Source organism: Miniopterus natalensis, chromosome 10 (assembly GCF_054644295.1).
Source record: "Miniopterus natalensis isolate mMinNat1 chromosome 10, mMinNat1.hap1, whole genome shotgun sequence".
Classification (NCBI taxonomy): Eukaryota; Metazoa; Chordata; class Mammalia; order Chiroptera; family Miniopteridae; genus Miniopterus; species Miniopterus natalensis.
Genome location: NC_142090.1, coordinates 4,636,553 through 4,663,190, shown reverse-complemented (window position 1 = coordinate 4,663,190; position 26,638 = coordinate 4,636,553). Strand labels below are relative to the sequence as shown.

At 49.2% G+C, this 26,638-nt stretch overlaps 1 protein-coding gene across 1 annotated transcript in view; it reads left to right on the top strand.

The window, feature by feature from the left end:
• Positions 1-26,638, top strand: part of CNTNAP2 (contactin associated protein 2) — a 1,301,514-nt gene that overhangs the window by 1,217,273 nt on the left and 57,603 nt on the right. Inside the window, exons 19-20 of the mRNA XM_087820965.1 lie at positions 5,570-5,785; positions 12,559-12,692. Coding sequence (XP_087677091.1) covers positions 5,570-5,785; positions 12,559-12,692 — 350 coding nt within the window. The remainder of the gene's footprint in view (positions 1-5,569; positions 5,786-12,558; positions 12,693-26,638) is intronic.

The window sequence follows — 26,638 nt, the reverse complement described above, 5'->3', positions numbered from 1 at the left end:
ATCACTCCCTTTCTCTCAGTGAGCCACAGTCCTGCCACTCTCCCCTCCGTTTCGGGGACCTCGACTTCCTTTGCATCGACCCTCAACATTCCCTCCTCCCTCAGGGCCTTTGCACGTGCCTCTTTCGCTCCCTTGGATGCTTTCCCTACCTCTAGACTCAGTTAACTCTCTTTCCCCTTCAGTGATTCACTTAAATACCATTAACTCTCTGTTCCTTCTCTAATAGCAACATGGCTGTTAGAGAAGGCACTTAATAAACACTTTAAAGAATATATGAGAATGAAGACTGGCTGCTAGCCAGAGGAAGATGGAAGTTCAAGGGAGGGTTCCTTTAAGATGGGAATGATTTGAAATCCACAGCCACTGAATGACTTGCCTGACCAGGGCCATCCAGCTAGTTGGTGGCAAAGACGGGCCTAAAACATACATATTTTGATTCCCACCCGCCCCGTACACCACATTAACCCCTTACTAGCCGTCTCAGGTGAAGTTGGCTGCAGCAGAGCCCTCGTCTCCTTTGCTCTCCCTAAAGCACTCTACCCTGCTGGCTGCCGTACAAGCCTAGTGCTTATTAACGCAGTTGCATGACCCTGGAGTTCTGGATGCCAGCTCTCTCCCTCCTTAAGATTCAAGTCGAGTCATTCGGTGCCATCGGCTCTCAAACGCCAAGTGAGAAGGCTCCCTGGCTCCTTCCTACACAGTCAAGTCAGAGGCCACAGAGCTCACTGGTGTGTTTAAAGTGATGTACGTTATATTTGTGTCTCATGGGTAGCACGTGGCGTTCAGGCTAAACTGAAGAGATTTTTTTCCTTTGGTGTTTCCTCTCCTCCGTGCAGATTCAGACACTCGATGCTTATTACATAGAAACGGACCTGGAGGTCACCTGGCTTCTAGAGGGAATGGCGGGAAAGTGGTTACAATGGCTGTGCATTCACCTGGGGAAACCGAGCAAGCACAGGTGAACAGTAACCCACCCCAGGTTCAGTGTTGTTAGTCCAAAATGATTAGAGTAAATCAAAGAAAACATCAAACAAACAGAATAAAACATGTAGAGGGAATTCAACGTGGAGCACCCAGCGATAAAAAAAACTAGATTTTGCTAATGTAAGGCCAGGAGAGAAATGTTGTATTTCAGGGCCTTGGGAGTACAATGGGAAACAAGTTTAAACAGAGCTGGGCCTTGCAGGTGGCCCTGGAAGGAGCCAGGCCTAATGCAGAACCAGCTGCCTGCACAGAGGTGACGTCCGATGTCGCTAGGAGCAGAGCCCCACAGAACTCACTTAACTTGTTTACTAGATAATAAATTTAAAAGCAGTTAATGAGAGTGATTGTTCTGGGCAATGGAATTCAGCCATGAAAGAGTTTAATGACCCTGAGGCTGGGGTTCATGCTTCAGTGTCAGCTCCCCAGCTGTTCCTCCCAGATGTTACAGAAGCTATACAGAGTTTTCAGGATGTGGGGTAGCTGGGATGAGGTAGGGGAGAGCTTTGGAAGGCAGGAAGGGGTAAATAAGCAAATATTACGGCATTTGTGTACAGCAGAAGAGAGAAAAAAAGGAAGTCTGTTATTAGGGACCGAATATGTCTTCCCCCAAATCCATGTATGTTAAAGACCTAAACCCCAATATGATGGTATTTAGAGATGAGGCTTTAAGAAGACACTGGAGAGCTAGCTCGCTCTCTCTCTGCCATGTGAGCACACAGCAAGAAGGCGGCTGTCTGCAAGCCAAGGAGAGAGCCCTCACCAGGGACAGAATCAGCTGCCACCTTGATCTTGGACTTACAGCCAACAGAATTGTGAGAATACATTTCTGTTGTTTAAACCACCCAGTTATGGCACTTTGTCATAGCATCCGAAGTTGACTAAGACAGCTGCCGCGAGGCAGGGCTCAGTAAATATGGTTTGTATGAGTGACTGGGTCAGAGGCTGGGTGAGTAGAGGAGGAGCATACGCTGGAGGCATTTCACAGGCTGGGAGACCAATTGTGAGCATCTCTTCTCCGCTCCATATTTAGTGATGTCATGTTGGCAGCTTGAAAGAAGCCAAGGTGTGAGTGTTTACACCATGGGGATAGGCAAACGTTACAAATCATGGTTTTCCCCATTGGAGAGTCGGCCGTTGAACACTGGCCAGGGCACCACTGGATACATGAGATGAAATCCTTGTGGGAACAAAGGTCCTTGGAGTTCTCATATTCAAACTAAACCCTCACCCTTTTGTTATAGTTGCCATCGCTCTTTTAATGACTAATACCCAATGACACTCTTCGGTTATATTTTATAACCCATCCGGAGTGATTCAGCATTTGTAGACTTTCCTGGCAAAGCTAACCATCCCATAAAGCATTGTTTCTACGGGGAACTATTTCCAAATTGCAAGTTACTGACTTTAAAATAAACTTTTGGGAAACAGCCCATTTGTGAGTTGGGGACTTTCAATTCTGGGTCCTCGTGGGGAGGTTAGAGAACAAAAAGAACCATGTCGATTTGAAAAAATACAGGTTGCAAAAGAAATCCTCAGTAAAAGGCAAAACGATAGAATTATTGAACTTGGCGGAGAAAGAGTGGAGAAGGAAATTAGTCACAGGGGTGAGTGCCGGCTGTGTGTTCATTTTTCCCCACCATAAACATGAGGGATTTGGGTGGACAAGGGGGAAAATGTCTTTATGGTGTTATTCCGGGATGTATGGTCTGTGGATTTTATTTTGAACATTTCCAAACTTATCTTCCCCAATCGGGTAGTTTGCACGTGATCCATTCTGAGGGCTAAGAAAGGTTAAGACAAGATTACGTGTCGGCTTCACGGTCCCTGTCGCCTTCATGATCCTAAGTCGACAGGTGACGTAATGTATGTCAACATTCTGAGAAACATGACATAACTCAACAAATCCCTTTCGTAGCACATCTTGGAATGCAGTCATCATACGTCTTAGAATAACTAGACCCAAAATGTATCATTTTCTACCCAAAAAGTGAATATTGTAAAACTTAAGCCATCTCATATTCATACAGAAACCTTAAATCCACTCTTCTGAATCAGTACTTTTTGACCATTGAATGAGGGAGATGTTACTGGGGACTTTGTTGAATTAGTGTTATTTCAGTTATTTTTTCGGAAGGGTTGGGGATATTTCTTTCCCCAGTGATATTGCAGTGCCCTAATTTGGCGTTTCCTGGAAATGATCTGAAACAAAAAAAATTGCAGTTGTAACTCTGCCGCTTCGAACCGTAAAAGGTCCACGGCACCCCCGGGCCCTGGCTTAACGGTTGCTTTATGACGCGGTTTCTGAGTAATGCTCCTGAGCATGGGATAACCCTTCCTCCAAAACTGACATGAACCCATAAAGCTTGTTAACGATGACTCTAAAATCCACCTGAAGGATTCTCGGTGGCATACTTTTGGTTTGTTTATCTAAAACCCTTAGCTCTCTGAATGTCCCTTCGCGATCCGCCTTGCTCGTTGCCAGTTTAGCTGGGAAACGTGCACTGTTTCCCGCCGGGCTCCCCGCTGCACCAGGTACAGGGCCCTGCCGCAGCTTGGCCTCGGGACCTCCCACTCCTGTGCACGAGCGTGGCCCCTGCAGAGTGTGCACACGCACATCCACACATGCACACACAGATTCATGCATATACACATGCACGCATGAGCACACATACCCACATGCATGCACACACATGCATGCATGCATGCATACCCCACACACATACACACACACATTTGTAAAAGTTCTTGGGGCGGGAGGGCCAGGAGGGAAATAGCACTGCCCGTAGTTGAGAGCCTGTAGTCAGCTGAAGTCTTTTCACCGTAACTCAGGGAGACGTGAGCATGGCAGACTCCGCAGCAGTCCCAGGGTGACTCACTGGAGGGTTGCATGTGTGCAGTGGCGTCAGCTGGGTGGCATCTGTGGCCTTCAGTCAAACATGGTAACCTGTCTTTGATATGTAACTGACTGATCTTTACTGAACGTTTATCACATATCCCAGGCACTGGGCTGAGTGTCATACCCCAGTTACTTAATCCTCACAGCAGCCTGCGTGGCCCCATTTTTCAGAGAAGGAAACTGAGGCTTAGAGAGTTTCAGGCGATGGGCCAAATTAACACGCTCGGTTAGCGCCGAGGCCGGGATTCACCCGCAGGAGTCTGACTCCAGACCCTGCGTCCCTGAGCCCTGCCGGCCCTGCTAGACTTCCTTACAAAGAACAATCTTCAGAAGTCCCGCAGAGAGGAGGGGAACAAAGGGTGCGGGGCGAATCGGGGATATTTGTAATTCTGGAAACAACAAAAATATATGTACTTTAAAAAGAATCCTTTTTAAGTGTGTCCCTCCTATTAATTTCCACGTAGAGCAGCTTGTCACAAAATACATCCTGCGTAGTGTTAATTTAGTGGGATTCAAACATGGGTTCCGTGGGCAAAGAGGTTGGAGAAAAGCTTTCAGAAGGGACATGTAGCAGGCAATGAAACAGCAACTGGAAACCTCGCAGATCTCGGAAGGCGGCCTCCGTGTGTCACAGCGAGTACGGAGCTGGTTTTAGAACATTCCGGAGCAGACGGGGAAAAAACACGGGTCTGCCAGCAAATGATTAAAAACCAATTAGCGCTGATTAGGCCACAGGAAAAGACTGATGGAGGGTTAGTGGCCTTTCTTCTAATTTCATAATAATAATAGGTGCTATTTATTATGTGCTAATTACTTTAAGTTATCTTTTCTAATTTTCAGTTACCATCTCCCTTTCACAGATAAAACACTGAGGCCTAGAGACGCTGGTCAAGCAGCTTCCCCTAAGGCCAAGTAGCTATTTGAGGGCAGTGCCGAATTTGAGCCCAGTTCTCGCTTCATGTCTTGTGATCTGAGACACTGTCCACAAACCTCCCAGGACTTAGGCTTTGCTCGGGGGCTCTCCTGTGTGCGTGGATGTCCAAGCAGAACCACCTCAAAGATGATGCCCGGGGATGGTGCCCGCTTTGGATGGATGGTTTTTATTAAAACGCTGCCTTCGTTTCGATGTATCTCGTCACCCTAAATTAGTTGCCTGGTCTAGTTGTGCACATGAAGGTTGTTTTCCTGGCATGGTTTACGTTTCTTTTTTAATCCTTACCGGAGGATACCTTTTCCATTGCTTTCCCGAGAGAATGGGAGGGGAAGAGAGAGACAGACAGAGAGATCGATCGATTGGTTGCCTCCCGACCCAGGCCGGGGACCGAGCTGTAACCCAGGTACCTGCCCTTGACCGGGAATCAAACCCGGGACCTTCAGTGTGCGGGCTGACACTCTAAGCACTGAGCCACACTGGCCAGGGCTGATTTACGTTTCTTAATTTTGCTTTTATATTTTAAATTTACAGATCACCACGTTGTTGCATCATTTTTTTATGGTGTATTCGTGTTGATGAAATGACATTCGTCTGCCCCGGTCTGACCCCTTCCTGGCGCCAGAGCGTGTCCTCGGTGGGCCTCCTTAGCGGCCGCCCCGGCCCTGACCGTCAGCCCGAGTTGAAACCGTTGGTGGTGCTTTACCTGCCCCCGACTTCTCCTTTTCCAACTTCCGCTTTCCTTTTCTTTTCACCAGATGTCGGTGCGTTTTTCGAAGAAGGGATGTGGCTGCGATATAACTTCCAGGCGCCCGGGCCCAGCGGGCCGGAGGCGGGCGGCAGGCCGGAGGGCGCCGCGGACCTGGCCCGCGAGGAGGTGCGCTTCAGCTTCAGCACCTCCCGGGCGCCCTGCATTCTCCTCTACGTCAGCTCCCTGGCCGCCGACTTCCTGGCCGTCCTCGTGAAGCCCTCCGGTAAGGACGGGGACACCCGGCCCTGAGCGCTGGTGGGCGGGAGGCTCCATCCAGCAAGAGCCCGGATTGTGCAGGGCAGGTCCCCCGTTCCCCGCAGGAGGTGGAGCCAGTCATCGACTGTCCTCGAACCCCACGTCCCTGCTTGAGAGCCAGCAAAGCTGGTCCATTGCGTGCTTCGCAGCAACGTGTTACCGTAGTAACGTCGCTAAGACGTGCCGGGCTCTTGACAAGAGCCCTGTTACCCGGTACGAGACGGCTTCAGATGTGTCATGATGACTTTTCTGTCCCTAATGAATAAATACACTCACTGCTGTACTAGGTCGAGATGAGCTTTGAAGCGGTGAAACTAATTTTCTGCAAATCCATGAATTATCCTGATTTATGATAACCATCAGTAGGTTCCTCAGAACATAGGAACGTCCAGTAGAAAGAGAGAATCGGGGACACTTGCCTTCCCAAGCCCTCTCAGAATTTGACACTCACCAGTACATCCCTGACCTTAGGGTCGCTGGAAGCAGGGGTGTGTACGTGTAACATCGGGACCGCCGTGATCTCTGGGTGCGCACTGAGCCGAGGGGGCAGACGGGGCGGCCAAGACGGGCATCCTGGTGGCAACGGAGGGACGGCCTTACGACCTCAGAGAGAGGTGTAAACATTCCTAATGCACATAAACTTGGGTTCTAAGACACTTAAAGTTTTAAGATCACTTTCTTTTTTACTAACGAAAATATTTTAGGGGCCTCGAGGAGCGAATCTCCCGAACTCGTTTCCCAGAGAGCACGTGTCGCTGGCAGCGTGGAGGTCTTGCTCCAGCGGTGGGGCTCGGCAGCCTTCTTTGACGGCTGCTGCAGGTGGTAGCATCTGAAAGAATCGTTCTTGGTTCCCTTTCCTTCCATGGGAACCAAGAATTATTATTATTATTAACCCAATTCAGGTTGAGTTTTGAAAAATAGTAAATTCTTAAACTTCTTCTTTGGACAGTGCACTGTAGGTTAAAAGGTTAGGGAAATAAATGTGCCCTAAGATTTTCCACTTTAGAAATTATTCCTAAAGTAATTGGACAAAACTCAGACAAAGATTCTGCATGAAGGTGCCCATCACGGTGTTACTTATAGGAACTGGAAAGGTCTGAGAAGCTCAACTTTAGTAAATGGTTAGTGAATGACGGAGTCACCGTTTTATGCAATATTATGTATCCATTAAGAATAATATTTATCTATATTTAAAAAAAAAAAAAAAAAAAGCCCGGCCGGGCGTGGCTCAGTGGTTAAGCATCAACCTAGGATCCTAGGCGATCAGGGTTCGATTCCCGGTCAGGGCACATGCCCAGGTTGCGGGCTGCAGCTGATCAATGACTCTATCATTGATGTTTCTATCTCTCTCTCCCTCTCCTTTCCTCTCTCTGAAATAAATAAAGATATATTTTTAAAAAAAAAAAAAAAGAATATTTATGAAGAGCAGTTAATGACATGGAGGGAAAAAAAATTAGCGATATTATGTTAAACAAAAAAAAGGGGGCAAGATACAGCTTCGACCGTCCAGTACCGGCCTAACTTTGTAAAAACGTACCTGGCTAGCAGGAAAGCAACACCGAGCGCCAGGTGTGGTCTGCATTGCTGGCCAGCTGCTCCTTCCTGAGTAACACTCTTCTCCACACGACAAGTGCCCACACCCAGCCAGGGCCGCTGCTCTAATTAGAAAAAATAACACGTAAAGTCAGCGAGGAAGCGGTGTTGTTGTATGTGTCAGACACACAGAGAAAATTATTTTAACAATTCTTGGGTAAATGGACGAGCTTGTGTTTAGGAGGCCACAACCCAGTGTCTTCAGCAGTCCCTGCCCCCCACAGGGGACAGCAGGGCCCCTCAGCGTGTCCCCCCGGGAGCCCTGTCCCAGTCCAGCTCCCTGCTTCCAGTCGCTTCCACCTTAGCCTCCCCGTCACGGCCAGAATGGGTTCCTTTACACACAGAATCCCTGCCATAGAACGAGCAGCGCCCCCGCCCTCCCGGACAGCAGGAGAAATCCCAAATCCTGCCACCTTCCAGTCGGGCCCCAGCACCAGCCCCAGCCTCGTGGGCTGGAGCCCCGCGTGCGGAACCGGAAAGTCAGGGTTCCAGTTGCGCACCTGCATTCGTGGGTTGTGAGATCGAAGTTTCCTCGTCTGTGAAACACCGTCTCCCTCATAGGGCGTTGTGAAAATCAGGTGTGTCCCGGATTTAACCTGCTTTGTCACACATTCAGTGACGAATATCCCTACTCTTCATACTCAAGGAATTCGCTCTTCCCCGAGGGCTCTGCGGGCGCCCGTGTTCCTGCCCATTGTGTTCCCTTATCTGAAAAGGCTCCGTCTTCCTCTCTGGCCTGAGACCTGCTTTTCTTTTTATTTTATTTAGCTTTTCAATTACAGTTGACCTTCGGTGTTGTTTTGTGTCCATTTCAGGTGTACAGCTTGGTGGTCAGACAGCCACACCCTTCACAGCGCTCCTCCCAGTATTTCATTCTAGACCCGGGTCAAGTCTCACCTCCTTTCAGTGACGTCTCCTTGATTTAAACTCCTCTTAACTTTACTTCCAGTGTCACCTGCTTGGCACCTAGTGCCCTGCGTCATTATCTCTCTTTGCTATAAACACGCCCTGTCTGCGCGCAGTAGGTGCCCTGTGAGTGTTTCCGATGATGGTGGCACAGGCCAGGAGAGAGTGGGTCTGGGAAGCACGTGGGTGGCTGCAGCCGGGACAGGAGCAGCCCCTCAGCGCTGCTTTCATGCCCTGGGGGGAGGAACACGAGACACAGGAAGCGTCATTATTTTAATGAACAAATATCAGTATTTTCCCTGTCATCGTTTTGTGGTTCTCTTGTGCTATTATCTGAAAGCAATCAATATAGCGTTCGAATTTTATTATTCGAGAATATTGCCATTACTGTGTGCAGATCCTCGCTATATATAAATTCAGAGTTCCAGCTTATCTTTTTTTTTCTCAAAGCAAATGATTTCTGTTGCCATTAAGTGAAGCGGTTATAGACATTTTAAATCATATTTACAAAGTTCAAGAAAGCCAGAAAGAAAAGAGGAATACAAACAACTGAGTGCTGATTTTAATGAGCCGGGGGACTTAAAGGGACCAGTGAAAGCGACAGCAGGGAGGCGAGTGCCCAGCTTTTTGCATAATTTCGGGTCCCTCCGACCTCTGGCCGTCAAGGCAGAGCCCCTTTTACTTCTCGCTGTCTCCCCAGGTCCGGGCCCAGCCTGGCCCGCGCGGGGAACTGGGCTGGTTGTGTGAGAAGAGACCCCACACTGACAGCCGAGCAGACAGCCCGCTTCAGACCCGGGAAAAGTGGGCCCGACGGTGCTCTGCACCATCACTAAATAAACGTGTTCTGAAGACATGAGTAAATAAATGATGAATGAATGCGGCTACGTACTTAGGAAAATTGGCTGAGGTCATACAAGGTTAGAGCGCCGGAAGGAAAGGGGCACTCGAGCAGTCACTCGCGGAGGCCACCTTTCTGCATGTCGTCCACATGACCGCCTGATCGTCTCCTTCACTCCCAAGCAATAGACTAGTCTCAATGCTGTTAGGATACAGGGCAAAATAGGGTAAAACACTGAAGAATGGTGAAGAGAAGCAGCTCAGGAAGAGGGAGCAGCATGTTCAAAGGTCCTGAGGTAGGGAGAAGAATTTTATTTTCTAGGGAGTAAGAGAAGTCAAAGGTAATTAAAGTAAAAAGTGACAAGGTGAATGGTATGACTTGAAAATAAAGTAACAGGCAGAACTCAGATCGGACAGAGCATCATAAGGTACATTAAGAATTGCATTCCTTGCCTGGCCAGTGTGGCTCAGTGGTTGAGCATTGACCCATCAACCTAGAGGTCGCTGGTTCGATTCCCGGTCAGGGCACATGCCCGGGTTGTGGGCTCCATCCCCAGTAGGGGGTGTGCAGGAGGCAACCGATTGATGGTTGTCTCTCATCATTAATGTTTCTATCTCCCTCTCCTTCTCTCTTCCTCTCTCTCTAAAAAAAATCAATAAAAACATATTTTTTAAAAAAAAATAAGAAGAATGTATGGCTTCATCTTATGAGCTACTGGAAGGCTTTGAAGAGTTTTAAGTGAACCAATGAAATAGTCAGTTATGCATTTTAAAAAGAACTCTCTGCCAAGAAAGTGTGGGAAAGAAAAAAGCATAGAGGCAGGGAGACCGTCTTTCCTTCATCCAACAAACATTTATTCACATCTACTAAGTATCAGGCATTAGTCTATACACTGGAATGATGTCGTAAAGATATAAACAGAAATTCTTGCTCTCGTGGGGCTTACATTTGAGTGGGAGAACACAGACAATAAATGAATTAAGGACAATATGTAGTATGTTGTATGGCAAGAGCTATAATAGGGAAAAATAAGGCAGGAAAGGGAAGGCCCAGCCACAGGAAAGGAGCGGGAAAATTCTGCTTTTAATGGAAGTCACAGAAACAATCACTAAGAAGGTGATAGCTGAGCAAAGACCTAAAGGGGCCGAGAGGTCAGCCAGGCAGATACCTGGGGGGTGATCATCCTAGTGGAAGAACCAGCAAGTACAAAGGCCCTGAGGCAGGAACATGCTGGCTTCTGGAGAGACAGCCAGGAGGCCACCGTGAGCAAGGAGGAGATTAATAAGAGATTATGTCAGGGGTGATAGCAGAAGATCAAAGGGCCTGGAGAGCCATTACTGCAAGTGAGACAGAAGGAAGGCATTGGAAGGTTCGGAGCAGGGATCGTTCTGACTGCCAGGCGGAGGGGCCTGGTCTGTGAGGGGCAGAGATGGGTGGGGAAGGTGAGGGCAGGGCAGGAGCAGGAGGTGAGCATGGAGTCTAGGACAACAATTCAGGCCGAAGACGGTGGTGGCTTGGTCTGGGGTAGTCGCGGAGGTGATGAAAGCAGCAGGATTCGAGGTATATTTTGAAGAGCCAAGAAGATTTGCTGACACACCAACGTGTGATGTGGGAGGAAGAGGGGAGTGGGAGCTTTTGGCAGGGAGAGCTGCAGGGATGGAGGGAACTGTGGAAATGAGGGGAATTGCCATGGAATCCTTTCGTGGGGGGCGAGCAAGTCTGTTTTTGCATCTGTTGTGTTGGAGGCGCCAATAAGACATCTCCTTTCATGGGACTGGGAGTAAGGAAGAGCCGAGAAATGGGGGACTCGTCTGAGAGTGAGGTGAGGTCAAGATGGTCACCCTTGAGGGACAGACAGGTGAGGATCAGGTGAAGCCCGGGTGGCGGCCATCCGGTCACTGGTAAGGCGTGGCCAACACAGGGCCCCAGGGCAGGGCTCTGGTGGAGCTGAGACAGCAGGCGAGCGGCTCTTCTGGGGTTCACGCCGGGGCACCCTAGGCGCCGTGGGGCCCCTGTGGGTGCGGAGACGGGAAGAGCCGGGGAATTTAGACTCATCTCAGACACGAAAACCAACGGCGCTCGGTTGAAATGCCATAAGCAAAGGGATCCAGGATAAAATGCTAAGGTCAGACTCGGGACTCGCGAAGGCCTGGTGAATTGGCCTAGAAAGCAGACGGGAAAGGCAGCTCGTCCTCGATGGTCCTCGCGAACGGTCCGTTCAGCTGTGGGAGCCTGGGGGACTCTTCCTAAGGGCACTGCGGGTGCTGGGTGCCCGGGAAAGGGGCAGCGTTTGGAAGCCTCGCGTTTGTCTCTGTGCATGGCAGGGCATGGGAAATATCTGCAAGGCGATAGGGCCAGGTGACAGAGTCCTTATCTCGGGATGGCGGGGTCTCCAATGACTTCCTTTTACTTTCCTCTTTCTGTGTCCTAACTTTTAATTATCATGTTTCATTTCACAACTTAAAAATCAGAGTATCAGTTTCGTTCCTTCAGAAAGAAAATGAAAGAGGCCATGAGGGATCCGTGAGGTGACTGGTGGCTGGTCAGACTCCATTTTTTAACCTGGGAGATGTTAGCTATTAAAATGAAGTTTCCAACTTGAGTGAAAATGAGATAAAAATAAGACGTAAAAGGTATGCTTGCCCTGCAGATTAATTAAAAGCAGGATCTAGAACAGTACATGAGTCTTCTTGAATATTGTTTGTCATTATGGGCAAGAATCGAGGAGGGAAAAAATAATTGATCATCAAGGCAAAATGAGCTATAACAGACGTGACAAGGACTCGGGGGGCCCGGGTAGGACTCGGGGGCCTGGGAAGCCCATCGTTGCCTTTGTTTTGCATTTGGATCAAAGCAATCTCTAACCTCAAAAGTCATTGCTTTGCTCCTTTGGTACCTGTGAAGCCACCCCAAATCCCATGTGTTTATCTTTTATGAATTAAGTTTATTTTTAATCCTATACACTCATGACTCTTTCATACGCTGAACCACGGGCTTTGCCGAGGCCACGAGACCGTCCCTGTATCCTGCATTTATTTTTTATTTCAGTGTATTTTGGGGGCCTGCAGGCGTCTCCGCAGCCCTATATTATGTATGTTCCCATTCCCCCTTCCCCGGCACACTCCCAACTTGGACCCTTTATGCCATTTGCTGCTCCGGCTTTGAGATGACGGTCACCGATGGCTCACTGTTGGTAGATTGCAAACATGCAGGTGCCTGGCTCTGTTAACCCTTAGTGTGCTCGGAGCTGGCGACTCAGGATTCAGAACGGCAGAGGTGTTGATGGACGTCAAAGGAGGGAACAGGGCTGAACGGAAACCTAAGCGTCGAGGGGTGGGGAAGTTATATTTAAATGAAACCTGGCACAAAGAAATGACTGAGCTTCTTACCTGTTCCCTATATAGGAAACCTACAGATTCGGTACAACCTGGGTGGCACCAGAGAGCCATATAATATCGACGTGGACCACAGGAACGTGGCCAATGGACAGCCCCACAGTGTCAACATCACCCGTCACGAGAAGACCATACTGCTCAAGGTATGCGTGTGTGTGCGTGTCAGTTGGATGTGATATCGTATGATGACCTCTGCCCTCTAATACGTGGTCATTGGTTTTATTTGGTTTTGTCTTGGAGATGGGCAGATGGAGGGAATGCTGGCTCATACTTTCTCCTACCGATTCTTAACGAATGAAGCAGAGAGATACGTAGTTCTTCCAGCAAAGGCAATGATGAGGTTGATGGTGATGAAATTCGTAGGGAGACGCTAGAATAAAGGCTGACTCTGTATATTTTTTGTAGCTTTCCCACCATGGCCCACACAGCCCTCAGTCTACCGTTTTTACTCACGGCACCATCTTTTTCCTCTGTGCGCTCAGATGTCTGCAGCTTCCCCAGCAAAGGGTCTTTCGGTGGATCTCACCTATTTCTTTCACTCTTCCACCTCAATATGAATGACTATATTTTTTTGTCTCTATGGATGCTTTGCCTTAAAAGTCCTCAAAACAACCCTGGCCCATGTGGCTCAGAGGTTGGAGCATTGGCCTGTGCACTGAAGGGTCACAGGTTCGATTCCCGGTCAAGGGCAGGTACCTGGGTTGCAGGTTCGATCCCCAGCCCCAGTTGGGGTGAATGTGGGAGGCAACCAATGGATGCATCTCTCTCACATCAATGTTTCTTACTCTCGCTCCCTTTCTCTCTCTCCCCCTCCCCTCTCCCTTCCACTCTCTAAAAGTCAATGGAAAAAATACCCTCCAGTGAGGATTAACAACAACAATAACAACAAATCCACAAAACACAGACCTTCTCCAGAATCTCAGACCCTGGTTGTAGGCTCTCAGCACACAAAGGGATGGTTTTGTTACGAAACCCGGATTTTATATCAGGTTCATTGATTGTCCCCACCCCTGCCACCAATTTTTACAATGAAGAAACCAGCCCGGGAGACACCATGAATAAAACATAGCGCGAGGAGGTCTCCCTGGGAACCGAGCCAAAAGATCAAGGATGGGCGCTGTCAGTGCCTGCTCCAGAGGAGCTCAGAATAGATCCCTGCCGGCAGAAGGACTGCGGGGTGCTGCTGTGTCATTCGGCAGGGAGTGGAGTGGAGTGTCACTTGGCAGGGGTTCAGCCACCTCAGGCCTCGTTCAGATTCGGCTACTTGCTGAGGGAAGCGCAGGTTGCAAGAAAAGGCACAGCCCTGCCTCTTTCTGAGCGCAGGTGGGTGTCAAATTCATGGCTTGATGCGGAGTTTACGCCCGGCCTATAGCCGTCAATGCTGGAGGGCATTTTAAGGAGAGGCCTCTCCCTGGAAAGGGACAGCATGAACTTACAGCTTATTGTGCAGTAAAAACGTGATGTAAATAAGGCGACTTCACAGAGACAGAGTCCCTGAGCCCTACTATGTGCCTGGCACACAGTAGGTCCTGCAGATTATTGACGGAGTAAACCAAGCCCATCTGTATCCACAACTCCTGGTTCATAGCCTTTTACCAACATTGTGTTTATTGGCTTTTCAGTGAAGACGTTCTTTTGTTTCAAACCATGCCATCCCTCATGTCCTTTAAAGAAAGGGGCTCATCTTGCCAATTTACCATTGCAAACTAACATTAGAAGATAAAAAGCTCAGGGATTGGCTCTAAAGGCAGGATAACAGAGGAGACCCGCCACAGCCGTAGACTCACGCAGGGCTAACCCTCACTCTCCCCAAGAAAGCGCCTGGCTATGGGGACCGAGCCCTGTGGGTTGTGGAATCACAGGCAAAGATGAGCAGGGGCGAGCGGGAGCAGAGGGGAGAGGGATAGGCTAAGTAATTCCGTTTCTGAATATAGTTCCCACAACGAGAGTTTGGGGTAAGGGCCGATTAAGAAGGACTCCCTTCTGGCACATTCTGTTAACTGGGGATGCTTTGGAACTAAGCAGCGGCTCTTTAAAAACAAGTAACAGCTTCGTCAGAGCTGCCGGCTGCCACAGTGAACTGGAGGGGGCTGGGCCGTTTTCAGAACCTGGGCCTCTGAGGCTCAGAAAGCCGGGGAACCCCAGATAGTGGGGGAGACATGGAGACAGCAGAGAACCCAAGGGACCCAGGGGTGGTTTGGGGAGGGGCTGGTCCTATTGCTCAGGGCTCTTTTGGTTGCCGGTGATGAAAGACCAATTCCAAATCCATTTGTAGGAAGAATTCCTAGAGTAGGTCTTGGAATTTAAGAAAGGGAAAAAAACAAAATTTTAGAAGAGAATTCCGGGGCCGAGAGGAGCAAAACAAGGACTGGAATGCTCCTGAGCCTGCCTCCCCCTCCTTCCCAGGCAGGGAGGCCTCGCAGGCCAGCTTCCCCCCCTCCATCCCAGGCAGGGAGGCCTCGCAGGCCGGCGCCCGCCCTCCATCCCAGGCAGGGAGGCCTCGCAGGCCAGCTTCCCCCCCTCCATCCCAGGCAGGGAGGCCTCGCAGGCCAGCTTCCCCCCCTCCTTCCCAGGCAGGGAGGCCTCGCAGGCCAGCTTCCCCCCCTCCTTCCCAGGCAGGGAGGCCTCGCAGGCCAGCTTCCCCCCCTCCTTCCCAGGCAGGGAGGCCTCGCAGGCCAGCTTCCCCCCCTCCTTCCCAGGCAGGGAGGCCTCGCAGGCCAGCTTCCCCCCCTCCTTCCCAGGCAGGGAGGCCTCGCAGGCCAGCTTCCCCCCCTCCTTCCCAGGCAGGGAGGCCTCACAGGCCGGCGCCCGCCCTCCGTCCCAGGCAGGGAGTCCCGGGGAGAGCAGAGTCCTGCGAACTCTCGGAGTCAAGGCGGAGTCGCCGCGCTAACTCTGCTCCACGGAGAGCGTGGGGGTCATTCTGGAAGGACCTGTAGAACCCTAAGAGTCCTGAAACCATCTACAGATCCATCTTGAGACCGTCTGCAACCTCAGGGGTGTATGGAGAGAGAGACAGTAAAATATTTATTACGACTATTTCTATGTGAAGGGTTTGCCAATAGTTTAATTTCCTCTGGAGGTTTCTATATTTCCTCATTTCCTCCGAGAAGCGTATGTTGCATTTTTATAATCAAACAAAAATATCAAACATCCATATATCCACACCTATTCTGATATCCCCCAGTTGCAATAAAATATAATGACACAGATATTTAAATAAATGTCAAATTAAAATGTACTTTTCACCAAAGAGCAAAAGGCGAATTCAAAGATGAGTTTTAAAGTACTGTAGAATAACGCCTTTGGAATTACGGTGAAATTTTATACGTTTATATAAACTCAGACATCGTATAATTCAGATGGTGCTTATCCGTGTTTAGGGTGTTTTTAAAAGCAGGTTTACCTCCCGGGCAGGGTTTGGCCAGAGCTGACATTACGTTCCTTTGCACCCCCGAGCACGCGCCCGCCCGGTGCTTCCCAGAGGCGGCCTGGCCATGTCCACGCAGATAATGAGGAGCTGACCGGGAGCTGTCACACGCCAGCGTGACCCCGACCCCCTGACGGCTCTCGAGTGGCGTCATTTGTGAAAACCGTCGGCTGCACCAGGGATGATAGCTAGCGGCTTAAGGCCAGTTGGAGTGTGAAACAAACGCCGCGGGCAGAGAGCCCTGAGCAAGGGCCGTGCAGGGCGCAGACGGTGCGGGTCGGCGTGTCCCGGCCGAGCGTCGCGAGCAACCTCGGCGTCTCGCGCCACGGGCCCTCCTCCCGCTCCCCTCCCTCCCTCCGTCCGTCCGTGGCTTTCTCTCCCGCCTCCCCTTTCCTCCCACCCACGTTGCCCCAGGGCTCTGGGGCGGGCTGTGGGGAACCTAAGATGCAGTTGGGAGCGGAAGTGAGTCGCAGAAGGTAGGGCCCCGGGACAAGGGGAGACGGCTCTGAATTCCCCGGGCCGTGGGTCTCGCCCGCGTGCAGAAATGCGCCCTGAACTTGTTGGCGGCCCGACGTGCGCAACCCGTGAGGACAGCACACTCCGAGCCCCCACGGAACTGAAGCTTTTCTCAGCCTGTCCTTATTTTTATTTTTTTAACACCACGGATGACACTCGCCGGCGGGGAAGGCTGCCCGTGGCAGGGTCCACTCGGGCAACCTCCCGCCGTGAGAGGAGCCCACTTACATTGCGCTCTCCCCGTTCCACGCACCCCCTGAGCAGGCGACATGCTTTCGGCCATTTAGTCCCCAGGGCGTGATGTAACTCAGCCGGGACAGAGCAGTAAGTGCCAAAGCATGGCTGACCCAGCCCTGTCACACTTAGAAGCTTACCCGTCGCTGCCCGGCCGGCGTGGCTCAGCGGTTGAGCATCGACCTAGGATCCAGACGATCGCGGTTTTATTCCCGGTCAGGGCACACACCCGGGTTGTGGGCCCGATCCCCAGTGGGGGGCGTGCAGGAGGCAGCCGATCATTGACTCTCATCATTGATGTTTCTCTCTCTCCTTCTCTCCCTTCCTCTCTCTGAAATCAATAAAGGTGTGTTTTTTTTTAAAAAAAAAAAAAAAAGAAGACGTTTACCCATCACTACCTAACGGAGAGATGTCTGGAAGGAAGGTCATGGGATTGTGAAAGTGGTTACCACTGGCCAGTAAGAGATTGAGTGATGGTGGTGGTGATACTATTACTATAAAATAGTTCAAAAATATACACAAAAGCATAGAAAATAATAAACGCACACCTATGTATCCACCCCCCCAAACATTACAAATTTGGGCCTTTTGCTCTGTTTCTTCAGATTTTGGTAAAACGCAGTGATAGTTGAGGCCCTCTGTCCATGTCACACGCAGGGTGAGCCCGAGAAAAGCAGCAGGCAGTGTCTGCAACGGAGGTTTTTCACAGGAACCCTTTTCTGTGAAATGTTTTGATGTAGCATCTCCTTAGGAAAGTCAGGCGTAACTTAAAAGTGGAACTCGGCCCAAACAATTTCATAGGGAGCGGGTGGGGGAGACGAAGGGGGCGCAGGGCTGAAACGGCACAGCTTTCGGATATTCCCGCCTGGTCCAAGGATAAAACTGGCTCAAAGAAATGAATACGCTGTATGTTACTTTAATAACTATAACATATCTTTGGGGGGGTTCATGGCAGTTAGTCAGTAGAGAGTTCAGGGATATGTTCTCTGGCACAAACACTCAGAAACTCTATTCTCTGAAAATCAAATGAGCATATGGTAAGGACGTATCATTTAGGCTTCCGTCAGCCTGGAGGGCCGTCCCGCCTCTGCCAAGAAGAAGCTCACAGATTTCCTGCAAGCAAAATAAGGACTTTCTTTAGAAATACTTCCAAGTCCCTGGGAACAAACGGTGATTAGGTTCCCAAATTCTCCTACCACACAGACCATGACTTCAGTTATTTTCATCAGGAATTTCCAAAACAAATGTTCAGCCACAAAAAATTCACAGACTTCTGTCTCTTAAAATTAAGATAATCATTTATCACCTTCTGTTCATCAGAATTTCAACCAGAGTGCATAAAAACAGTTGCATCAACGGCTAATCGAGCTATGAATTAAGTATGAATCCTAAAAATTTTCAGAGAAGTGTCGCCCACAGCAACAGCAGTGTGTGCTAAACGCTAGGGATGGAGGAAAACATACAAGCATTACGATAACACCAGTCGCTGTGACACGTTAACCCTAAAATCCCACCCCAATAAAAGCCTGTCTTGTATCAAATACCTTTTTAGAAAAGGAAAGTCCCGTGGTCTCTAGCAGGGAGGAGATCATGCTGGGTAGGAACTCTGAGGACCTGATGCCGGATACTAACCGGGTCCGAGGCCGCCTGTCACCACTTGAGCCAAGTTAAGCAGAGACGGGGTTGCATCGTGCATGAGCGTTTATTCCAATAAGGCCGGCAGTAAGGGGAGAGCAGTCGGTCATCCTGAAAATTCTGCTCGGCGCCCCCTTGCCAGCTGGCCCATTATATACAGATGAGGGAGGAAGCTACGTGCAGCTGAAAGCTGCAAGTGTAACAGGGAACGGGGGGGGGGTTCTGCAGTCTGACCTTCAGGAGCTCAAAGTCCCATAACCAGGCGGCTCATCTTGTAGGATGTTACAGACAGCTCAGCCTCTTCCTGGGACCCGAGAATGGTCAGCATTCCTGAGGCAAACTCCCGGAGGGAGACGGGGTCCAGGCACCGCAACCAAATCAAAGCACGTCCTGTCCTTGGTCTGTTTTTAAAACGTATTCTCTTGTCTGAGTAATGGACCCATCCAGGCTCCGAGGCGTCTTATCTCCTTACAGCCCGGTTTTTCCTCTTGCAGCACATCCTCCTGTTTCCCGGGGTCTGTAAGAGGACCTCTTCTCTATGGTTAGTAAGGTGAATAAATCATTCAACAGCTGTGACTCTGTTCTTGTTACATGCCCTTCCCCTATCAGACCCGCCATGGCCACCAGTCCTCCCCCACCCCTTGGCAGTGCACTGCTTCCTTGATTCTGCCAGATTCCTCTCCTTTGCTTGCCTGGCTCTCCATGGCTGTGTCCCCTGGGAGCCCTTCCTCGCCCAGGGTCTGCCAGGGCCACCTCTGAGTGGAGCTTTGGGGATGATGCCTTCCTTGAAGCTGAGTAGCCCTGAGGGTCTGTTTCCTGCAGGTTTCCATTGCACTAAGGGTGGTTTTATACTCTCAAGCCTTCTGTAGAGCAGACCTGTTTCTGGTCTCTTTGCCGTTATAATTCCTTCAAAACCTGAATTCTCTTCTGATCTCTTTGCTGAAGTCAGTTTCATGTCGATAAACCCTACATTTCTTCCTGGACATAGATCTTCGACCCACGTAATCATTTGCTTCCAAGTACCTCTCTTTCAAGGTCATGGCAGCGACCTTGAGCTCATCTGAAACAAAAAGCTTAGGTGAAAAGGAAAGACCCTTAATTTTAACTTCACGCATGGGGCTGAGTCAGTTTGCTGAGCTGAGAAATCTTAATATGTCTTTGTTGGTCAAAAATGTTGGCAGTTTTTATTTCTTACTCTCCGGTGAAGGCCCAAAAACTTTGGTCTTTTCTATAGCCCTTTTCACCAACGTTCGGAAACTGGACAGTTCTGTTTTGAACTCATCTCTTTCTTGACACAAGCAGGAGGAAGGAGCCGACACCCACCAGCATCCTTGCTGTGCTGAAGCCCTTTCCCTGAAGCTGCAGGTCACAGGCATTTAGTCTGCCTTCCAGGTTACATCAGGGGACACGTTGACAAAATATCACCTGCCATCATCATATGATGATAAAGAGTTGTCTGTACTAATGTTGGAAGATGACAAATAGAGTAACGGATATAGTGACTCAGTGCCGTAACTACGAGGTCTTGGAGAAAGGGCAGGATGCTGACAAATGGGAGCAAGGGAGCCACACACACTCCACCCCCGCCCCCTATGGTGGGGACAGGGGAGGGCAGGGAGTGTGTGCTCCACAGGAAAGCACAGTGCTAAACAAAGACACAGGAACCAGGCCGGCGTGGCTCGGTGGTTGAGCGTCAGTCTATGAACCAGGAGATCACTGGTTTGATTCCTGGTCAGGGCACATGCCCGGGTTATGGGCTTGATACCCAGCAGGGGGCGTGCAGGAGGCAGCCGATCAATGACTCTCTCTCATCATTGATGTTTCTGTCTCTCTCTCCCTCCCCCTTCCTCTCTCTGAAATCAATAAAAACATATTTTTTTAAAAATACACAGCAGCCCGGCCGGGCGTGGCTCAGAGGTTGAGCATTGACCTAGGATCCAGGCGATCGGGGTTTGATTCCCGGTCAGGGCACATGCCTGGTTGCGGGCTTGATCAATGACCCTCTCATCATTGATGTTTCTATCTCTCTCTCTCCCTCTCCTTTCCTTTCTCTGAAATCAATAAAGATATATTTAAAAAAAAAAAAATACACATCATTGGGGTAGATTCAACCCTCTTTCTAGTCCAGGAGTTGAAAAGACCACAACAAGAGAAGGCTCAGTGAAAAGTATCACCTGGAGAAATACTGACTCTGAGATAGGTAACATCATATGGCTTATAGTCCTTTACGGATACTGAATGCTGTGGAAAATCAGTAGTCTGGGGCACACACAGAGTTTTATCACAAGTTGTTGGAGGGACAAATACTGCACAAGATGATGAATCTGAGACAGGCAGACTCGCAGAAGCAGAGAATGGAATGGTGGCTGCCAGGGACTGGGGGGAGAAAACGTGATGTATTAGTCAAGGGGTACAAAATTTTGGTTATACAAAGATGAATAAGTCCTAGAGATCTGTACAGCACAGTGCCTATAGTTAACAATACTGTATTGTGTACTTAAACATTTGCAAAGAGGGTAGATCTTATGTTAAGTGTTCTTACTCAGTAACAATAGTACTAAATAAAAAGGCAGGAGGAAACTTTTGGAGGGGATGGGTGTGTTTATGGAATAGATCGTGGTGATGGTTTCACGGGCGCATACTTATCTCCAAACTCACCAAGCCGTGTGCCTTCATTATGTACTGATCTTTATCGGTCAAAAATAAGTCAATTATATAGACAGCAACAGCAACGAAAAGTCGTTGGAGGAATTGTGTTAGCAGTGAAATTAGAAGGAATTCAATTGTGGGCTTCCAGGGAAACAATGTATGTTAATGGCATGAAGCATTGATGGGCAGGGGCCCACCGACACCCTTTCCTGTATGTGGAGGACTGGTCAGTTGTGAGGCATTTCAGGCAACCTTCTCAATCCAGGAGAGACTCTCCCTGTACCAGAAGGAGCATAATAACCATGTATGTGGGTCTCAGAAAACTTTCACACATATCCTCATTTGATATGCTCAACCTCATGAGCTGGGAAAAGCTAATGCTATCAGGCCCATGAAAGAGCTGAGAAAACAGAGATAAGGAAGTTTAGGTGACTAGCAAAGTCCCAGTGCCCACAAGAGACAAACTCACCTAGAGCCCAGGTAACCAGACCCCTTCTCCAGTGGTTGGTCATCACTCACACCACTGACCCTTTGTCACCTTTGCAAGCGGTCAAGGGAGCCAGGATTACCCTAGCTAGTTGGCCTTATAAACTTCTGAAAATGTTTAAGAGGTTTCAATAAAACCAAGTGTTTGGGGGAGTTTGTGTTTTGTTTGGAGTCGATTAGGGTAGCACTGGGAGACAATGAGTGGCATGTTTGTCTAACAAACTGTTTGGACCTGTTTGTTTAGAGACAGGAAGTCGGAGAGAACAGTCTGGAAGGTGATAGGACAGCGTTCTCTGTGGCTCAGAAAATGCCACCTGCATCTGGAAGGTGACACAGGCAGGTGAAAAGCCTCTTTAGGAAAAGAGGTTGATAGAACAGCTTTTAAAAATTTGTTAGATCTGCTAATAAAGATTATTTGGTTTAATTTTTTTCTCAAGAACAGTAATAAAGATGCCAGGAATTCTGTCTCATACCAATAAGGGAAAACCCATTAGGACAATAGTAGTACTAATAATCGTTGTGGCGGTGAGAGTAACCAGTGTTCTTGATTGTGTTGTGGACCAGTCCCTTTTGTTAGTACTCCAAAGGCTGTCCTTCATGTAACTCACACTCCTATGAAACAGATGCCATCATTCCCATTTTACAGACGACGAAACAGAGAGAGAGGTCAGCAAGGGGTGGAGTTGAGGCACAAATCCAGGTCCGCCTGATTCCCAAGCCCAGACTCTAAGCACTGGTCTTCAGTTGGATGTGGGTTAGTTGGGCTGTTCAGATGCAATAGAGGACCCTTCCTCAGATAGGCCAGTACATATGCCCAATTAGTAAACCAAGTTAGGAAACTTGACCCGGCATGATTTCTGCTGTGGGGAAGAAAAAATTTTCCTCTGCCCTTCCAGGTTCTGCCAGTTGGTCTCATCATTAAATCTACATGAGTCAGATTAACAAGAGAAAATAACCACATTTAATTACATACATGTGGAACCCTACATATATGAGAGAGTCAGAGACCCCCATATTTGAGGGGTTCAGAGACAGAAAGTTAAAATGAGATATAAATGATATTGTGAGCTAGGGAATACGGTAGGTGCCTGAGGCTTCGGAAGGGAGGGGCGTCATTCTCAGATCGATAACAAGAGCAGGTGGCCCTGGCTGGTGTGGCTCAGTTGGTTGAGCACCGTTCCATGCACCAAGGTTACCAGTTTGATTCCTGGTCAGGGCACATGCCCAGTAGGGGGTGTGCTGGAGGCAGCCAATTGATGATGTTTCTCTCTCACATCGATGTTTCTCTCTCCCCCTCTCCCTTCCTCTCTCTCTAAAATCAATGAAAACGTATTTTTAAAAAAAAGGTGATGTTCAGTAATTGATATTTGCCCTGCCATAGAGATAGGTCAAAAAAAGGCTATCTCTGGTAATAATTCTTATTAAGAGGGCAAGGCCCCCAATTTAGATTCTTCTAGATAGTTAAGGGAGGGGCATTTCTCTTTAGCTTGCAGGTCTCCCTTGCCTTCAGCTCAAAATAATCCACATGGCAAAATTGCACATCGTGGGGAGCCCTTTCTGAACCCCTTCACTGCAGTGTATTGTTAGATAACAAATGAAAGGTATATGAAAGTGTATACAGTAGCATCTCAGGTTTATAAAACTGATGTGATGGAGCCTTTGAAACAAACAATGAATAGTGTTTGTGCCAAACAAGATACATAGCCTGCTGAATTTGTGAAAAGTTATATTCACTTTTGAAATTCCAAATTAGGTGATAGTCTCCTTAGGGGGAAAAAAAAATAATGTAACAGAGGTGAAAACACATTTGTTCAAAGAAATGACCGAATGGCATGTGCAGGGTGTCATAAAACTGTAACTTTTTTATAACAGAAAAGGAACCAAGAAGTCCAACTTTTTTTTTTTTCACATTGCCTTCCTGCCAATTTTCATGAGCATGTAAAGAAAAATAACCCCTTGTACCAATGACTTGGGGCAGCAATGTCATCGTGAGCTGGGAATGATGGGTTGCAGTGACATCCTGTGGAGGGACTGCCGGGGACACAGCAGAAAGATCTGAGTTTTGCTAAATTGCATGGGAGCTGGTGTGGCCGGCCTCCCCCTCGGCAGGCTTCTGGAGACGTGGTCAGATGTCTCTGTTTGACCTAGGATTGAGGGTTGGAAGCGTCGACATTGACTCATCGAGTCAGAATTTGTTCCCCTCCAGCACAGGATTCCACAGAAGGCCAAGGTGAAGGCCAGTGTTTCTCCATGACACACAGAAATTCCGCGTCGGATCTTTAAGCGTGAACAGAACCCCCAATCTTTCCGTTTTAGGGCCCTTCCTCCAGGAACACGGAGCCCCCCCTGAAGTTAGACACCGAAGCTGTGATGAATTATTTAAAAACGTGCACCTTTGTTACCTCTCGACTTTCTGCCAATAAAGAACAATGAAGAAAATGTATGTAGCTGTAAACACTCCTGAAAATTTTAATATCGGAGGTTGTTCAAGCCTTTATTAAAGAAAATAACGCTGTTTGGAAGTATTAAATCTTTGGGGGAATGTCAGAACAAATAAAGTCGGCCTAGCTAGCCTCAGGCCATTTCCTTGAAATTACATTTACGCCAACTTCTTGCCTATGGCTAGCTCGGTGTTTATCTGCTCCGATGATGAACTCGCAGCCATGGTTGTGCACTTACAAGCCTGCCTGACTGGAGGGAGGTGAATTCGAGAAGAGTCTCGCCTCCCCACGACACTGCGCCGCTGACTGGGTCCGCGCTGGGACTCTGAGCAAGTGTCCGCACCTCGCCTTCCACGCGAACGGGAGACTGCCTCACTAAGTTTAATTCTGGGGAGGGTGCAGGTCGTTGTGTTTCTAGTTTCTTAAGTCATTACAAGGGTGTAGTCCCCTAGAAGACATCTGGGGAGAGAAGACAGATGTAAAACTGGGAACTCGCCCATCGATTTGGTCTGTACACGAGTCGGAGCCTGTTGTGTTTTCGATATTTCCATGTATCCAGAGAAGCCTGTGAACAGCTGAGATACAGCCCGAAAACCTCATGATCTCATTAGCTCTTTGTAGTTTGGTGTTAGTTGGACTGTGGGTCCTGGGCCCTCGGAAGGGTGTTTCATTCTGAACAGAGGGCGGACTGTCGGTGAACTTCCCCGGCAGCCCTGCTCTCGCAGTCCCCGGATGCCTCCCCCGCCGGTGCCTTCAGACCAGCCCACCGCTGTAAACCGAGGCCAGCTCTGCGCCTAGAGGTTCGGGCGCCTCGGATGTGAAGAAACAATTTCTGAGTATTCAGTGGAGATGTGACGAATGTCCCACCGAAGAAGGCGAGACGTTCTCAGCATGGTTCTGGGCTGTTCCACCAACAAAGCACCTTCCTCATATTGAAAACCGTATGAGGATCGCTAAGAACTGAACACCGTGACATCTGACGGACATGACCTCTTGCCCGTGACCACTGCCCGGCCCACTGTGAGGTGGGAAAATCCCAAACAGCAGCCGTTCCTTCAGCCTGACGTGGGTGAAGTTCGGTGCCGTCAGCACTGAGATGAACTCAGCTCCATTCGGAATAAATTTGAAGAGAACCAGTAGGTGCTGGGTGCCTGCTGGAGGAAAGAAATTCAGGTGGACAAGGCCAAGCAGGTGGGCAGGAGGAATGGACAACGTGTGCCTTTTACCCTCATGAGTTTATGTTCAGGGAGGGCAGGAAAGCTGTGCACACGCTCCAGGTAGTGGACACTGTTCTCTAGAAGGTGCGTCGAGCTCTCTGCCTGTCCACGTGTAAACAGCAGAAAGGGGGAGAAGCAGGAGGCAGTGTGAGCGGTGCGGGCTGGTCATGGGGCCGAAGCTCATAAAGCGAGACTTCCTCTGGGGGGGTCTGAGTCTGAGCAGAGACCCCATGGCACTGGACGGCTATATCCAGAGGTTGTCACTAAGCCGTAAGCAAAACGGAGCCCTCGCTGGCAGGCTCTCCCACTCCAGGGCGCTGTGCTTTCTGGCCCGTTACCGAGCTCCCTGTTTCCTTATTTGTAAACCAGGAATGAGGCCGCCCACTTTCACGGGATTTGTGTGTGTTGAGTGAAAATACACAGGAAAACATCTAGCACAGTCCATCTGCCAGTAAATGCTACTTCCCTCCCCTCCTTCCCAACTCCCTTCTCTTTCTTAAAAGCAAAAGAGAGAGAGAGAGAGATCACCAGCCGTGTCATTATCAACATGGCCTTCGGGTCCAAGGCTCCTGTTCCATCAGTTTGCAGGTCAACCCACGGAGCAAGCCCTTGGCACCTAATACGCTCACCACGGGCAGTGTGGCTGTTGCCTCCATGAGCCACGGTCCAGCAGAGGAGACCACCGACCACACCGACGGGAACCAAGGCCCAGCTCAGGTGTGAACTTGTGCTGAGGAAGCTCAGAAAGGGGCAGAATTAATCATCGTGGAGGGGGAGGGATGAGAGAAGGCCTGACAAAGGCGGCGAGCTGCTCCTTAAAGGTTGTCCGTGGTTGTGGGAGGACCACATTCTCTTACTTTTGCTGCAGGAATTCAACATTCGTTCTTGTGCAATTCACAAAAATCATACAAAAGGAGCTAAGAAAAAAAGAATCAGTTGAACCCATCCCGCTCATCTGATCGGACACAGGAAAAGGCTCCTGATGAATACGTGAACCCTTCCAGGTTTTTTCATTTCTTTTCCAAAGAAATTTCACCCGCAGCCCAGCCCACGTGGCTCAGTGGTTGAGCATCAACCTAGGACCCAGGAGGTCAGGGTTCGATTCCCCGTCAGGGCACATGATGGGGTTGCTGCTCCCCCCCAGTAGGGGGCGTGCAGGAGGCAGCCCATCAATGACTCTCATCACTGACGTTTCTCTCTCTCTCTCCCTCTCCCTTCCTCTCTCTGAAATCAATTTTAAAAAAAAACTTTTTTTTAAAAAAAAAAAAAAAGAAATTTCATCTGCGATGAATTACGCAGGCCTGGAGGGACCTCCATGCCTCCTCGCCAGAAAACTGTTTACTCCACGGTCTGTTTCTCACAGCTCAGCGGGAAAGCGGCCGCAGTGCAATTTCTGCCCCAGCTCAGGATCTGCGATGTCACTTCTCTCTTTGCTCCTCCAGAACACAGCCAAAGCGTATAAACCCAGCGCCGCAGAGTTCATT